Source organism: Ciconia boyciana, chromosome 15 (genome assembly GCF_034638445.1).
Source record: "Ciconia boyciana chromosome 15, ASM3463844v1, whole genome shotgun sequence".
Taxonomy (NCBI): Eukaryota; Metazoa; Chordata; class Aves; order Ciconiiformes; family Ciconiidae; genus Ciconia; species Ciconia boyciana.
The window spans coordinates 9482083-9498931 of record NC_132948.1 but is presented as its reverse complement, the minus strand read 5'-3'; the positions used below and the strand labels follow the sequence as shown (position 1 = coordinate 9498931).

General features: G+C 41.8%; 1 protein-coding gene across 8 annotated transcripts in view; it reads right to left on the bottom strand.

Moving 5' to 3' along the window:
• The window catches only part of KDM2B (lysine demethylase 2B), a 130237-nt gene that overhangs the window by 85510 nt on the left and 27878 nt on the right, over positions 1-16849 (bottom strand). For all 8 annotated transcript variants that reach the window (XM_072880317.1, XM_072880322.1, XM_072880315.1 and 5 more), the window contains 2 exons: positions 7334-7512; positions 4284-4390 (listed from right to left, as the gene is read on the bottom strand). In XM_072880317.1, coding sequence (XP_072736418.1) covers positions 4284-4390; positions 7334-7512 — 286 coding nt within the window. The remainder of the gene's footprint in view (positions 1-4283; positions 4391-7333; positions 7513-16849) is intronic.

Genomic DNA, 16849 nt, shown 5'->3' with positions numbered 1-16849 from the left:
TAGGAAGAATTTTGAAGGCAAAAAGAGTGTTGTAGTGAGTGAGGCTTTCATTTTTATTTGTTCCACAGCACAAACTTTATCAAGTTGTTAGAAGTGTCTGGTACTACTTCTATAGCCATCACATCCTGGCACACTCGCTATTTCACTGCCACTGCTTTGCAAATAGTCTTGCAAGGCTACAAACACAAAACCTAATAAACAGAGAGGACAATAATTTCAGCAGGGCTATCTGTTTTGATAAACGAGAAATCAAATTTTTTTACTAATTTTTGTACTAATTCAGGCTCAGCTGTATCCAGATCGCTTCAGTCCTGTTTGAATTTAAACAGAGAACTAAATCTGAGCTTGTTTTGAGCTACCTGAAAATGGTTATGGTGCACCATGACGAAAGGAGGCAGTTCTGAGCCCAGTTCAGTTCTCTTTTGTCACAGTTTCCTACCCTTAGGATATGCAGTACACAGACATCCAAGGCGATACAACAAGCTTCTGCCCCTAAAAGCTGATGTTACAACAGCACTGCCTTTTCCTCCTGCCCTGGCTCCCGGTCACACAGCACGCTGCCCTCCCTCAATCAGGCTCTCATGTTTGTGAGGTCCTTCACAGGAACTTGCGCCCAGGGGTGTGAAAGAGGGGAGGCAGGAGCAGGCTTCCTTCGTAGCAACAAGCTGCTTGCTCTGCTCACCCACTGCCTTGTGGCGCTGCACCTTGCGTGAACAGCAGAAGGGGTCTGTCGATGATCCCACTGCTGTGTTTTTTCCACACTTCTGCACTGCCCTTCAGTTGGCGCAAGCATTTATGCAGCCATGTGGTGGTTTGGATGGCCTGAAAAGTAACCAATTTTTCTTCTTTATTTCTGAGTTGGTTTTCAGCCAGACCAGTCCCAAATCCAGTTCACTCTGCAGCTGCACAATGGCATGTGGATGCGGACATCCAGCAATGCGGATGGGACAATGTGGGCGTGGGACTGTTTTTTTTCAGGGGCAATGCCAACTTATATCACTTTGAAGTTTGTCGCACTACAATCTCAGCTAGCCATCCCCTTAATTTCTCATGTTGTCTTACTGCTTAAGAGGTAGTACTTGGAAAGTTTACATATTTTTGACATAAACCATTTCCCCACTTAATTCAGTCCTCTAAGACTCCTATTAGGTAAGTAGTCATTCACTTACATACAGAAAAATAACCTCATTACCCAGAATTTTTAAAAAAAGTTAATGGTGCAAGTCCAAGTGAAAGCCAGGGCAGTCTCCAGTGCGCGTAGTGCTCCTGGTAACCAAAGCAGTGCAGCAGATGGAGCGTTCTCTAACTTCACTCCCAGCACGGAACTTGACGTGCAGGAGCCAAGACAGACATTTGTGTCTGGTAATGCCATCTGTGTCTGCAAAACCGCAACGCTTTCGCTGGAGTGCTTTTTGTTTGTAGGGAACACGTTAATGGTGGGTATCGCATACTGCAAACTCTTAGTATTATGAGAATGCTAAGAACAAGAATTAAGTGAAACAATCCCATTTCTGAGCAACAACAGTTATTAATAAAGCATATGAATATGGACAATTCACATAAAAGAATGGGCAGCATGAAACAAGTGACAGCACTGACATTTAGCTCCACAATTGAACACGATCTCTTTAATAAGGGCTTATACGCTCTGGGTTCTCACAGCAATAGCTGGGACTAGCATCTATACAGGAAAGGGTCAATCTGAATTTCCAAAGATGGAGAAAACTAATCTCTTGAGGAGTTCATATTTAAACTGGACAAGTTCATGGAAGAGAAATCTCCGAGAGTCACTAAGCATGCAGAAACCACTTCCACCTCAGGATAGCCTCTGCCTGAACTGCAGACAGTGGAAGTTCAGAAGATAATTTTAAGGGGCAGCATCATTTTATGCTCAGACTGTTCTTACACTCCTCCCAGGGCATCTATGAGAGCAGCCAACAGCAGACAGGTTACCGAGCACCACCAATCTTTGTCCTGATCCAGTACAACTTCTCTTCTGCTCCTAGACTATCAATGTTTGTTATTGCTTTTATCTTTGTGGCTTCTTCAGACGGATGAGGGTCTTGTGCCAACAGTGCTGTAAATCAGCTTTCTCTAGTCTTTATGCTAGATGATGCTCACTAGAAACATCCTCATCACTCCAACCGCATCACCCTTGCCTTTAACTCTCACGCATGGTAACTCCTTTTCCCCACATCAAACTCTATTGTCACATTTCAAGCGCTTACAGTCTTTCACTGTTTAGCTTCTCTCTACCTATCACATCTACTAGTTTATCAAGCTGTCAACCTCCACCTTCACTTTGCCAGTGACAGGAACCTCAATGGCTCTGTGTCTGCTTCTTCATCAGGCATCTCCTTCCTTTCCACCAGGCCATCCCCCACACATGGGAAAAGCTCCATGTCAAAATCTGTTGAATTGCTACTTCTCTAAAATCCCTCTTTGAAACCTACCATCTGGCATTTTATGATGCAAGTAGTGAACTGCAAGAATATACTCTGCTTTTTCTGCTAAATTCTGTTAGTCATGTTGCTACCTTATCCTTTAAACCATCTCTGCCTTGTTTTGTTTACTTGCTACATTTTTTTCAGCATCTGGAGTGTGCCTGCTCTAGGAAAGGGATCATTTTCTTTACTTCTTACCTTGTGCAATCCACAAATCCTGAAGCCCTGAATCATGATTCAGTTTCTTAGCTCTAGCAGATTTGTTTATAATGTTATTTAGTAGACTAACCACTTGGGAAGCAAGTTGCCTGGGTTCTATTTTCTGCTCTTGCCACTGGCTTATTATGTGACCTTAAGCAAGTCACTTAGGACATTTCCAAATGCATATGTGAAATTTGGCACTCCTATCCACATCTAGTTACCCTAACAAGCAGCTTACTCTTTTCAGAATGATAGAACATCTTTAGCTTCCACCGAAATCAATGGTGCTGAGCATATCGTAGGACCAGGCATCCCCATGATGCCTGCCACAGAGGCTCTTCTATTATGGAGACATTTACCTTCCAAAATGTTTATTTTTACAGAATGAGAGTAAATGCTGCATATCACTTTCTGACTGCACACTCCTTTGTATATGTTAGTACCAATCTATTTTAGACATTACAGTTTGGAAACAGTTCTGAGCGATTTGCAAAACACTAGAGGTCAGTTCAACAGCAGAGCCTGGGATGCCGCCAGCATTAGGTCTGGCCAATACAAAACGCCTCTAAAACAGAAACAGCAGTGAAGGACTTCCAGGATTACATGGTGTTCATCAGCCATACAGGTCAATAGCTATTACACCATTAACACTAACACCTATTTCAGTTGTACTAATTCCTGTGAAACTTACAGTGCACATTTTCCGCCCCCCAAAAGTAGTTTATTTTTCCAATCATCATATAAAACCAGTTTCATTGAAGAACGGAAGAAACAGTGAGGTGAGGTTATACTATCACAACTTGCCCAAAAACTATAGCTGAGATAGGCAGAAGCAGGACAAACTGCTTTTGTGTTATCTCAAACATGCCCTGAGTGGGTCCACTGGAACAAGAAACACAGCCTATATAGTCAGTCCAATATTTGATCTTGCTGTTGAAAAAGTCAACAGAAAAGTGAACTGGCATGAAGGGCAGCGACAGAGTTTTTCAGGAGACACACACCTATTAAAAATGGACCTCAAGTTCATTTCACAAAACATCTCTCACCTAATAACTTTTCAGCCATTAGTAGTTTAGAACCTGGAAAGGGTCTGAACCCAGCCTACAGAAGTACCTTGACTATACTGTGTGAACTGTATGACATATCTGTATCCTGGGAAGTGATTTCTTTGGGTAGCACTTTTGGAGAATTTCCTATTTAAGGTCAGTCTGCCATTTTCAAAACAGAGTTGCTCAAAACTGAAAAATAAAAATGCACTTTTCAAAGGGAGTTGATTAAAGATTGTATTCAGCAAACTGTAGATTATTTCTCAATTAAAAATATCTAGAATAAAATGTGTTAAGAACTTCTAAATATTAATATTTAGAACAGAATATTACTCTCTTAAAGATTGTAACCACAGGCTTTAAGAACATGAAGTATCCATAAAGTTCTCAAATACAAAATTGTTCTCCTTAAAAGCTGGTACAGTCCATCAGTAGGTATTACACAGCTCGAGCAGGTCAGCCACACCAACCCCCTTTTCTGCTCACTGAAAAATAAATAAATCATTATTTCCTCTCCTACCAGCTTTGGAGTTCAAAAGGAATTATCAAGGAGGTCAAGAGTAGAGCTTTTTAAAGACTTAAACAAACTTACTTTTTCACTTTGGGGTATTTCATCTCTGAAATAGCATTGGTAGCATCCGTCTGTCTCTCCTTCAAATGCTGCGGCCACATATTATCCACCCAGTCAACTAAGTCCACCTGAAAGCCCCACCAAAATCAACTGTTAGTTACTGAACACATGGTAGGATACACTCCTGTTGGCTGAAACTCTAACAATGACAGCAGCAGACTGGCAGATGCTCACAGACAACAAGAACCTTGCTGTTCAGCAAAAGTCCTATGGACCCAACTTGTTAAGGTGCAACACATAATGACCAGAATTCAGCCCTTTGCAACCCAGAGTAAGGAGAGCTTTGCTGTCAATTTAACTGGGTGCAAATTCTGACCTATGGGCACCTGTGAGCACCTTCTCTTGCAGCATCACCTGCTGTCTGTCTTCAAATGCATTTTTGTAGCCAATAGCCTAGAAATTGCATTTATGAACATTAGAATACAAACATCAAAGAGATTATACTATTCCAATAACTTACATTTCAAGGAACATTAACACCATTGTTCTGGCCAAATTCTGATTTGGGTAATTACATTATCGCCTACTGTGCATTTCCTTCATCGTTCTACTAGGGTATAAATTCACCAAACTTCTTGTCCAAAAGCCAAACTTTTAGGAAGTGTGGGCAGGAGAAAACAGCGAAAGCTGAGCAATTGGAAACATACTGCCAGCAAGGTGAGGAAGAGATAGAAACTGAAGATTGTTCAGGGACGCTGAAACACAGCTCCTGCGCTGGGTGCCAGAGCATGAACTGCAATCTGTCCATCACAGCCACAGGAAGGACAAGCCTGTGACTCATTCTTTGGTCTGTTTTATGATGGAGCCTGTGCTAGATATCCAGAACACTCCCTTCTGGTTATGCGAGTGCATCACATGTGCCAGGTTTCAAAACAAGGGAAAACACCAGTCAACTTGGGAAGTCCAACAAGGCAGGCTGTAGTGCTGCGTTTGGCCACAGTGTGGCTGTACATCCCGACCCAGCTCAAAAAATTGTGATGTGTGAATGAACCTCCATTTATGGGTCAGTAAGGACTGACTGCAAGATCTATCCTAGGCGTTGGTGGCAAAGCTGTCCTCTGACTGTGTGCAGCAAGAACGGAGAAGTCCAATTCAGTCATGGTTAGCACCCCACTTAGCCTCCTGACTGCTAAATCTTGTTAAAGGCCCACCCAAGAATGTTACTTGTATGAGTCAACTCAACTGTTTGTATCCCCAGAGGATTTTCATAATAGGGCAATTAGCACTTGAAATTCTTGCAGATTGGAGCCGACCCCTATCTGTTTCTCCATCTGCACCAGGTACTGTTGATAACACACAGTACTTTGAGAAGAGGCAAAGGGAGATAGTGCAGCCAGTAGAAATAGTACCAATTGCATTAATATCACAGTTGTATGTGAAAATAAAATTGATGGTTACTGCCCTGCTTCTGAAATAATTCCCACATCCTGATACTGCAACCAACAGTCTTTACACAACAGGGAACATGAATCTTGTATTTCTGCCTTACATGGGCTCAAAGAGCTCTGCAGAGTTCAAGGGATCCACTTACACAAATACAGTATTCAACTAGTAACTGACTTCATGTACTGGACTTTCTCTGAGCCCCCAGCACCTTCTCTTCTATTCCCAAGTACCTAATGGAAATGCAAATCTCCCTTTCAGTGAGATCTAAATATCCCTGGTTTTACAAACAACTGAGTACTCAGGTCATATTAAACAGATATGAAGTATTCATTTACATGTGGTAACAGGTACCTAATTGCATTTTTCAGTCCTGAGCACCCAGGAAACTTGCACAGATGTTTTAAAAGCTCACCAAGCACAATGTGCTTGGGAAAAACTGGGATCAACTGAACACCAGAAACTCCCCAGAGCACTTCCAAACTGCCCGCTAGTGTCTGAATGACAGCAAAAACCTGCACAAACTTATAAATATGTGCTTAACATTCAGTTTGTGATATGTGCATAACAGAATGCAAAAGCCTACTTAAGAATTACTTCAACAAATCAGCAATTAGAGCTGCCATCTATTTTTGACCTGTTCAGGCATAAGTGTGGTGTTTATATTGTCTACATAGGCAAGAGACATCCCCAGCGAAAAAACTACTGGTATAAGAAGAACAGCGTGTAGAAATGAGAAGGAGAGAAGTGTCTGAAAACAAAACATCATAGAGCTATAGTTTCATACCCAGCAGTGCCTTGAGCATCCAGTGCCACAAGCAGATTCAGAGGGAACAAGCAGCACACGTGTTCTGCTTTGAGATGTCCCTTTGTTCCCTGATCAACCAGGACCGATGCCCAAAGTCTCTGCCAAGTGTCCTGAGGAGACACTCTGAAACCTCCAATGCCGTTTTCTCCATCCCTGTGTATTACTGAATTGATGCTCTAATCCCCACCCACACACGGCTACATTTTAGTGATAAATTAAATCACCTTTATTAACAAGGTCACGGTTTCACTGCCGGTGACTCCATTGGGAAACAAAATCACGAGCCCTCTACCTTTAAAAAATGTGTACAAATCTACCCCCTTTCTCTGACACTGCCAATTCTGACATAGCAGTAATTATGCTGATTTAATTATGTATAAATGCCTACATTTAACACGTGTTGTCAACTTTTTTGCTTTGGAGCCCCCTGAACATTTTTTAGTTGATAGGAGGGTTCATATATAAGGAATTTAAGCTTCCTGATAATAGCTTTAAATTTCCTCCTCCTTAGAGGAGGAAAAACAATAGACAGGTATTTAATTTTGGATGGAATTTCCCCTTAAATACCTTGAGAGGAACTGGGTATCTGTGCAAATTGCATGATTAAGAGCTCATCAGGTACCTAATTCCTGTAAATTAAGTTCCACTGTCAAGGAGACCAGCTTTCCACTTGAGTAAAAATGAGATCCTAACACTAAATTGACAGGAGTCACAGGTACTTCGCATCACCTTGTTTAAACTCCATGTTTTATTTCTTACAAAGCAACCAATGACTGGGAAGAAGCTGAAAATAAAACACCATCACCACAGGATCCCTTACCACATTGGGGCGCTTGACAATGTTCTCCAGCTTCGTGTGACTGAACTCCAGGCTGATGACATTGTAGAGTTTTTCACGCTGGGCCTCTGGTGTTTCATAGTATCTCACAAATTGAGACATGCTCATTTCAACACCTCTCTGTGTGTTCACATCCATCACGTCCACTATCCGTCGGCTTCCTGCAAACACACAGAGACACTCTCAAAACATTTACCTTTATTTATATATGTATATATATATAAAAATTACATATATATTATTATAGATATGTATACAATTTTCAACAACTGCAGGGAAACTGTTATTAGAGGATCAGAGACCAGCATCAGTCCCTCCACGGGTCCTGAGCAGCTCCAACAGTGAGCAGAGAACTATCTTGGAAGTGGACTTTGTGCCCAGTATGACACTGAACAAGTCACTTGGTGTCTCTCTGCTTCAGAGAGATGGAGAGTTTCCTCCTTTACATGAACTGACATGAGCAGAAGTACATTAAAAACTATGAAGAAGCGATATAATACGGTAGCAGGGGGCATGCAAGACAAATAGCTCTCCAAATCGTACTCTGCGGTTTTCTAAACATCCATATGCCTCTCAAGATGCTTTTACCCATGTACAAAAATTATCCATAAAGAGCAAACTGCCTTGCATCACCGGATGCTATAAACTGCTGAACACCTTATACAGATTGCTGAGCATTCTCAATTCCAGTCATCGTCAGCGAAGATGAAAGCACTAAATGCCACAGAAGAGTGAGCCCCCACTTTGGATCTCTCAACAAAAACTACAGGACATACTTTCAGCTTCTCGAGTGGCAGACATACAAGTCTCATTAGCACCAGAATGTTGAACAGCAGTTTTAGTCGAGCCTTCAGCTTTACACAGATTAATCCACAATCTTCTCTTCGGCCAACTGGAAGGTTTCACCTCTCCCAGCAATTTCATCATCCTAATTAGCAGCTCATTTGTGTTTGAGCGAACGGGAGCCCATGAGAGACATGCCTCATTTCCAGAAGAGAAGGATTCCAGCAAACAAACTCGCAACGCTTCCAAAAAATCACTCCAAAACCATTTTCACTGCCGAAGAAATAACTCGAAATAAATTGCATTAAAACAAAATGGAGGGCCGATATATGCCATCAGAGGGAATTATTAATAATTACAGTACCTGGCCTATTGTGTGCTTGGGAGCAGTATTTCAACAAGAATGATAGTTTGGATTGCATCACTCCATTAAAAACATCCTTAGCCACTGATAGCAATGACAGTGACAGATGTGATAATGATTCTGGAAAGGAACTCAAGACCATAAAGCTTTGTAATCAAAAAGAAAAATTTATACAGTGTAAATCTGGAATAGTCCCACTGGCCCGTCAGTCAAAGTCTTCACTACAAGGCTGGTGAACAGGATTTCATCCTTCGTCTGAGCTCGGGACTGTGCGTAGTGTTGCCACCTTGAGGCAGCATGGGGAGAAAGTTTAGTTATGTGTGAAAAAGCACAACAGTCCTTACATTTGGTATTTGCATGTTTGAAACAACATACCTAAAATCTGATTTTGGGTTGGGGTATTTTGTTGTTGTTTCTTTTTAACTGTTAACTTTACTATCTAGGGGGAATAGTCTTTTTTCAACTCAATAGGTTAGCAACTGGGGTGAAGTCCTGTTAAACAGCCCCTGAATAAAAGCCCGCCTGATTTCTGGCTTCCAGTGCCTGGGGATTAAAGCAGTTGCTACAGCCCGGAGGGGTTAAGTACACAGACACCAAAAAATTATCTTTGAAGGACTGCGTGGCAGAGTCTGGGATCTGCCATATTATAGTCTAGGTTTGATCTCAGTTTTGCTGGAAGTGACCTTGTACAGCCTCTCAATTATCCCTTCTGAAAGAAAAATCAGCAGTTACCTGATGAATTAAAAATATGAGGCCCGGTTCAATAGCAGGTTTGTTAAATGTACACGATTATCAATTATGGGCAGAAGAGCTAAGATTTGAATTGATAGTCTCTTGACTTCCAAATTAAAGAGTAATTTGAGGGGATGTTTTTCTCTTACACCACAGTACTATCAAACAAGCCTGTACATAATGGTTCCTGGAGTACCGCTCACAAAATTTGAGACGTATAATTACAGGTTAACAGCCTCATGCTTGCTGCCCACTTCCTAGTGGTTTCTGGCTTACTGCCAACTTTATCTCTTCTTTCCTGAAAAGAGTCGGCTCTTTCTTCTATTTCCTGCCCCTAGGAGAAGGTTAAAAAATATCATCCAGAGGGGGAGACAAGTAAAGAACAAGGGAAAGAAGCACACAGAGGCTCCAAAAAGCGGTGGCAGGCTGAGAGATCTCAGGTCAGGCTGGATCTCTGAACATCTCCAACATGCATTTTACTTGATGTAGCATTTCTGTTAACCATTTCCTAGATATCCTCTTGCCATGCTCGTGCCCTGTCCTCTAAGGGACCCTGCTCAATCAAGCCCGAAGCAGCACACCGAGTCCCAGCAGGACCTCAGCAACCCTGGCAGCCTCTTGCCCTCGTACAGACCATATTCCTCGCTTCAGCTCATCACTCGCTGCTCATGGATTAACATATACCTGGGTCCCCATCTGGCAAAGAGCATCTCTTACTGCTGACATGGGAAGCTTCAGTGCACAATGCATCACCTCATCCTTGGCTTCCAGGGATTTTTTTCCAATAGAACTCTTGATCAGACAACGCCTGGATGGTGCGGGATTAAGAGGCGTTTCCTCTCCTGCAGCAGATGTGACTCAGAGGCAAAGTGGTGATGCTAGGGTTCACTGGAGGGGATTTTACAGCCTGAAGAATAAATGTCTTCCTCCTCTACTGCTGCTTACTCATCAAGCACAAGTGAATCCCCAAAGGATCAAAAAGACAGTAACTAAGAAACAAGCTAGCGCCATCTTTGACAAGAGGAACAGACAAAAGCAAGAAGGACAGGGAAGAATCACTTGCAGAGATGTAAGCTGGAAAATCAAATCAATCAGGAAGAGCTACTTTAGAACTATGCTTCATTTGAAACCTTAAAAAAAAAAAAAAATCAAGTTACTCCAGCCCACATATTAGTAAAATCCACAGTAAAATTAAGAGGGGGAATAGCATATATAATATCTGTTCCCTTTATTTAGAGGCCTAGTGACCAAGATGCTGCAAAAGTTTTAACAGATTAAACCCTACAACATTGCTATATGCTGCAATATCATTGGTTTTTTACAGAAATGAGTATCTGGAGGAAAAATGACTTGTGCAGAGTCCCTGCCTCCCACTGCCCACCCTGTACAAATTGGTTTAGTATGGAGATTTCTCCTCTCTGTTCTGGGCTTCTCAGCAAAAATATTTTGAGAGCAACAGGGAGGCAAACCTTGTCCTCTAGTCAGAAAGAGAACTGCACTTCATGAATGCAAGTTACACAGGCACCTTCCCTGCATCAGCAAACACTTTCACAAATCACAGCTTCACCAAGTCCACCCCAGAGAGAGACTTCAGGAGTGACGGGCTCCAGCTCCGAAGTCATTCAGCAAAGCTCTCATCGACCTCCCTTGCAGAATTTGCACCCACACTTTGCTTCACATATAGAATATTGTAACTATTTGCCAGAGAGGGAACAGTGAATAGGAAATTCTGCGACTGTCATAAGCTCCTCTGGGGTCCAACAGTTGCTATTTCCCATTTCTAAAAAGGTGAAGCACTGCCTTCCCCTGCTTTGACCTGAAACAGCTTCAGACTTGCATCATCCAGGCTACCAGACTCCACCCTTCAAAATAGCCCATCCTTTCCCGATGTGGATTTAGCATTGATATTAGGAGCAGTGGAAGCAAGAGGTGGTCCATAAGCAAAGCAAACACAAACCACGCAGTAGAATATGAGCAATGCACAGGAGCTGTGAATCAGAGGTGAAAATTACACCAGTGTTTTGTAGGCTGCTGTCTCGTCCCCAGCATACCACCGGCAGGAAAAGGTGCAACTCTCCCACTGCAGAGCAAAGACGAAATGTCCTTTCTGTAAGAATAATTATCAAGCCCGTCCATTAAGAGGATAAACCTACCTTGGGGAATTATTTTAACCCTTTGTGACTGAATTAAGATCTGCGCCCAAGGTACAATATACTGTCTACAATCAGAAACCAACCTCAAATGCCAAGGGACAGGCCTGCTAGTCCTTTATAATCTTTATGCTTCTTACTGGGAAAAAAATCCTTGGTTTGTAAAGAAGGATTTTTGGCAGAGCCTTAGGAAATCTGCTAGCTTCACTAGCGGGTTAATTGTACGTAAAGACTGAGGCTTTGACTTGCATCCCGGTTAATCCCTCCGAAGCTCCTGGAGCTGGAAAGCACGTATTCTTCTGCTACCCACAGGAGACTATTATGATATCCCATACTAACTGGGAGGGATGTGAATCAGAGCAGAAAGTCCTTGCTCAAGTGGAGCTATTCACAACATTCCCTGCATTTCAGACCCAGGGTAAGAGCAACTTAAGAGAGACACGTACCAATACCATCGCTCCCAGATCCACCAGAGGGCACAGAAGAACAAAGGGAAATAAGAGTCCAGCTCGGACACTTGCACACCTCTCTCCTGCACGCCTTCCAGTTAGTTTCCTCACCCAGCATTTTCCTCAGCACAGCCTGGTCCACCATGAAACAAGTATCCCCAAGCCATCCAGCTCCCCCTTTGCAGTGCTCTCTGCCTGTCCTCTTTACACCCTCTCCCAGCTCCCCAGCACATGCCACCTGCAGATCAGCAGCCTTTGCCGTGGGGTTGAATTATTTCCGTCTTATGGAGATGTAAAGCTACGAGTACCTGGCATGTACCTTCCCCCTTCTTCCCCTCTTCGGTGTCTGCAGCTTTATCATTTGGTATAAAACTGCCAAATTGCAATAACCCATGTTATTAGTCTTTTTCACGCAACAAAAGGTAAGGTATTTAGAGCATGTCCACAGGAAGAGCTTAAGCCAGCAAAAAGTCTTAAGCCTTAATGCTACAGCACTAGACTAAAGAAAGAGGCTCAGGGCAAATAATGTGTTTTAGTGGCATTATATAGAATCAATTAGTATCCTTGCATCTACCCAAAACATAAACTGTAATTTTCAGTGATTCTTTGAAACTTCAGCCAGTGAAAACCACATGGAAAAAAAAAATCCATATACAAAGAAACATTTTACTTTTAATTTTTTTACAGTATCCAAATGCATTAACCTATAGTATAAGCATACTCCACATAGCTGAGAAGACAGAGCTAGCACACGAAGAACAATTATGGAAAGGAAAATAATACAAGTTCTAAGGAAAGTGGCAAGGGATAGAACTTTGTTGAAAATCTTATGTTTTATTTATCTATCAAATCTATTTTAAGACCATTGATCGTTTCCTAAAATGTCTCAACATTAAACATATTTAAGAGTAACAGATAAAATATAGCAAAAATGTTATAAAAATGAAATAATTTCATGTTAATAGCATTTTATAGTATCATTGTATTCTACACTATGAAGAGCATCTTTGCATACTAAGAACCCTATAGAAATTAAATTATTTAATTAAGTGACATGTTAATCTGGCAATAGCAGAGTACTTTATTTTCTGAAAGACAAGTACAAAGGAGCATTGACTGGATCAGTGCAATCTATTCTCCTTTTATTTTTAGGAAAGCTGCCTCTGACGCAGAACCACACCCCAACAAGAAAAGGACAATTTATTTTTTTATGGCCTTATTTACATTGTAAATTCCAAGCTATACTTCCTTGTGATGTGCTCCAACAGTAATATTAATGGTGGGAAGAAGAGCGTAGCTGTGCCCGGGGCATCTGGCAACACGTGCCGAAGCCCAGCCCGCAACTCAGCATCCAGCTCGGAGGGACGGAGCACGCCTCTCCATCAAGGAGAGGTTTGGGGAGATGGCTGAGATGATTCAAAAGCTCCCTGCTCCTTGAAAGTCTCACCTCCCCTGTCCTGGCTGTGCAGCCCTGACCTTCTCTCACTTTGACCCTGGCAGTCCTCCGATTTCGGGGCAAGCAAATGGAGATTACTAACATATCAGGAAAATATTTTTCTTTTTCTGGTTTTCTAGTTTTCTGCTGGTAGTGTGAACTGGATCAGCTCACTGAGGGGTTAGACATGCACCAAAGCTGGACCAGGAGAAGGACCTTAGGATCAAGAGCCAGCATGGCACAAGCAGGGGTGGAACAGCCAGAACTCGGAGGGAAAGACTGCCTCTTCCCTTAGATTGCCTTTTCTGCCTCCTGAAATCTCATCATCAGCCCTTAATGAGAACCATTATAGCCTTGATTTCCTGATACTTGGCAACTAGGAAATGGAAGAAGACCTTCGACTACCATTCATGTTGCCAATTAACGTGTGAATTATATCAGCACTCCTGCAGCTCTCCTTTGGTCTAGACTGGTATTTAAAGGTGTCCCGTCAAAGGGTTGGCAACAGCACCACACATCTAGTATCCACACTTTAATGATGACATCTTAAGATGTATATAGTTGTGCTTACATCAGACTTTCAGAACATGCTGATATTAATATATATTTTTAGGTAAAGGCATAGCTACGCTTGAAGGTCATTTTGGACTAAGGTAAATTACGACACTAAAGTATAACAACTACCATGAAATATTTAGGATTTTGGGTGCTATTCCTCCAGAATAAAACAGCTCTTTTCTAGTTTGGATGAGCTAAAGCAGAGGATGCTTACTGCAGAAGAACAGTGTGACTACGGGGAGTTATTCTAAAATAGCTGTTCTGGTTAATTTTCCCACGTAGACAACTCATTTTTAAATCCACTTGCAGACAGAAGCTTTGAGATGACCATGACCACATCAACACATCAGTTCAATTTCACTTTCATGTTTTGACATCATGGAAATACATTATTTTGAGAGTTTTACTTTTTATTATAATGTTCATTCAAAGCAGATTTACTGCTGTTTATATCCAGACATGAACATGACTGTTTTTAGCAAAACTGTCCCAGTTTAACTAAGATTTTTTTTTAAGAGTTTGACTGTGTTAGGCAAAGGACAAACTTAAAGAGAGCTCAAACAGGAAGCTTAGCTCTAAAAATAGAAATGGTTCTACTTCCAAAATGGCAAGTCAGCGGACATGCTAAACATAGGCAGGCAAGTGTTATAATATTTCACTTTTATTTCTAAGGGCCAAAAAAAAACATAAAGAGGGAGCATCAAATACCTTCTTTTTATTTATTTTATTGCACAGAAGCCCTAATCATGAATCGAGGCTCACTCATCAGGCACTCTTCTGATTGACAGCTCCCCAGTGGAAACTCATGACAGAGGTAGAAGGCTACATCCGTCATATTTTAGCCCAGCATCGGTTAGTGCTGAGCTAAACCAGTATTAATATATATATATATATATATATATATATATATATATTCCTCCCCCTCTCTGCAAGGGAGGAAGACAGTGCGAGTTTTCTGCCAGTTCAACTTTCTGAACCACCTCACTGCAAGAAAGAGCAAAGCCCATGCCAGCACACAGGAAGGGGACAGGAGAGCAATGCCAGAAGTCGGGAGAGAAGGAAGAGAATGAGCAGGACACCAATTTAGATTTGCTTAATTGGTATGGCAAAAACCCAAGTGGTTAGATGTAGTGGGTAGCACTAAGAATAGAGACAATATACCAGGGCACATAATAGGCAGCAATAGCGAAAACTAGATGCCAGTTTAGATGACAAAAAGATAGTCTGGCACCAGAGCACGGTACTGGAATTAGAGGGACAAGTTTCTATTTCCAATCTATCAGGAACACTGGGTAAGTTTTAACCTCTCTCTGCCCCAGGTCCTGGTTTCATGATACAAACTGTTCACCAGTACTCAAGAAACTGATGAGGCTTAAATAATTTTTTTAAGCGGGGTCAGCTCCCTGCCTGCTTCACAGCACAGTTCCACAAACATCAGGGTAAGGGATGTGCATCGAGCACCAGCGCTGGCGGCTGCTGTGGGAAATCATACAGTCACACCGAACCACAGCCGCAACGTCCCCTTCTGATATTACAGACTGGAGCTTTTTTTCTTAAACAATAAGCTATTTAAGAGGCACAAAACCAGTGCGTGTTAAATGAAGCAATGTCCTCTGAAAGTCTGCAATATGCCACTTTAATAGAGAGAGATTTCCACTTTACACATGCACTGCTCCACTTTAATATCGGTGGATGCCAATGTCCCAAAGGGTTGCTTCAGAGCTGCTACAAACCACTTCAATTTTCGACAAATTAGGTAGAGCCCTCAGACTGTAGGAAAATCACTAATGTAACCTTCACTTGAAAAGAATCCATTCGGAAACTCTGAAATCTAGTTTCTAATTTTAATTCTGCCCAGGAGAGAACACAGCGCAGCTCCACAACTTTGTAATTCTTCCTAGATGTGAGCAAACAGGGAGCAGAGAGGGGAACAGTTCAGAAATCACATTACGTTGTCTGATCAACAGACTGCTGGTGTCCCACAAAGAGCTAATAGATCCTGTGATAAACAAACAAAAACCCACCTGTCAAGTCCTACTGGTCCTGCTTACAGCAAAGTATGTTGATCTCCCTATCATTATTGGTTGGTTCATGGTTGGTAAGAGTATCCTAATAGCACTTGCTCAAGTCTGGAAGGATTTATCTGTACTTCCTCACAAGCCACTACGAGATTAGGGAGTAACAAGAGTTCTGTACAATACAGTAGCCTCATCAAAGAAAGAGGGATACAAAGAAAACAGGAGAGGTCGCTCAAGGGAAAAGAAAGAAAAAAAGACAAAGACAAAAGGATGAGCCAATAAGTCTTCAGTGCTGTACTTGGAAAAGAGAAACTTGCTAGACAGAATTGGAATTAATCGCTTCAATAAAACAGTGTGCTTTTTTTTATTGTCCAGATGTTTCCTCTTTGTAGTTCTCACATTTAAAAAGAAATGCAACAGCTAGAAGCCTGGCCAGCTCACACCAACAGTACTTATAAACCCCTTTGTTGACAGACCATTGGTTTGACTCCATCCTAGCTTAGAGGCACTTGGAAGTTACCATTTTCAGTGGTAATATTTATTTGCTGATTTTAGTTGAGGTCTGACTTAGCAGATTTCCCAATTACAGAGAAACTTCAGAGCATGAAGCTCGTTGGCAGTCCCAACAGCATGACTGTGAGGACATTTGGAACTTGATTTTAAAAACAAAGTGTTTTTAAAAAATTGTGGGAGATTTTAAAACAAGTTTTGGCCACAAAACAGTATGATGGAGGAACCGTTTGTTTTTATAAAGACTGGATCTCAAACACATGTTGCTGTAATACTGCAAATAGCTTTATAACATCTGAGACAAATCACTGGCCTTGACATACACTGCCTTCTGATTTCCCATTTTTCCCCTTGAAAAAGTTTGTAGCCAGGTACGTAACTCAGCTCCCTTAAAGCACAGGTTTTGGGTTTGGATCCTCAGCTCAATGGGAATAGCACTGACGTGCAATTCTTTTACAGTCACCTGTGAGGAACATCCAAGCTCAGCCTCATCCTGCAA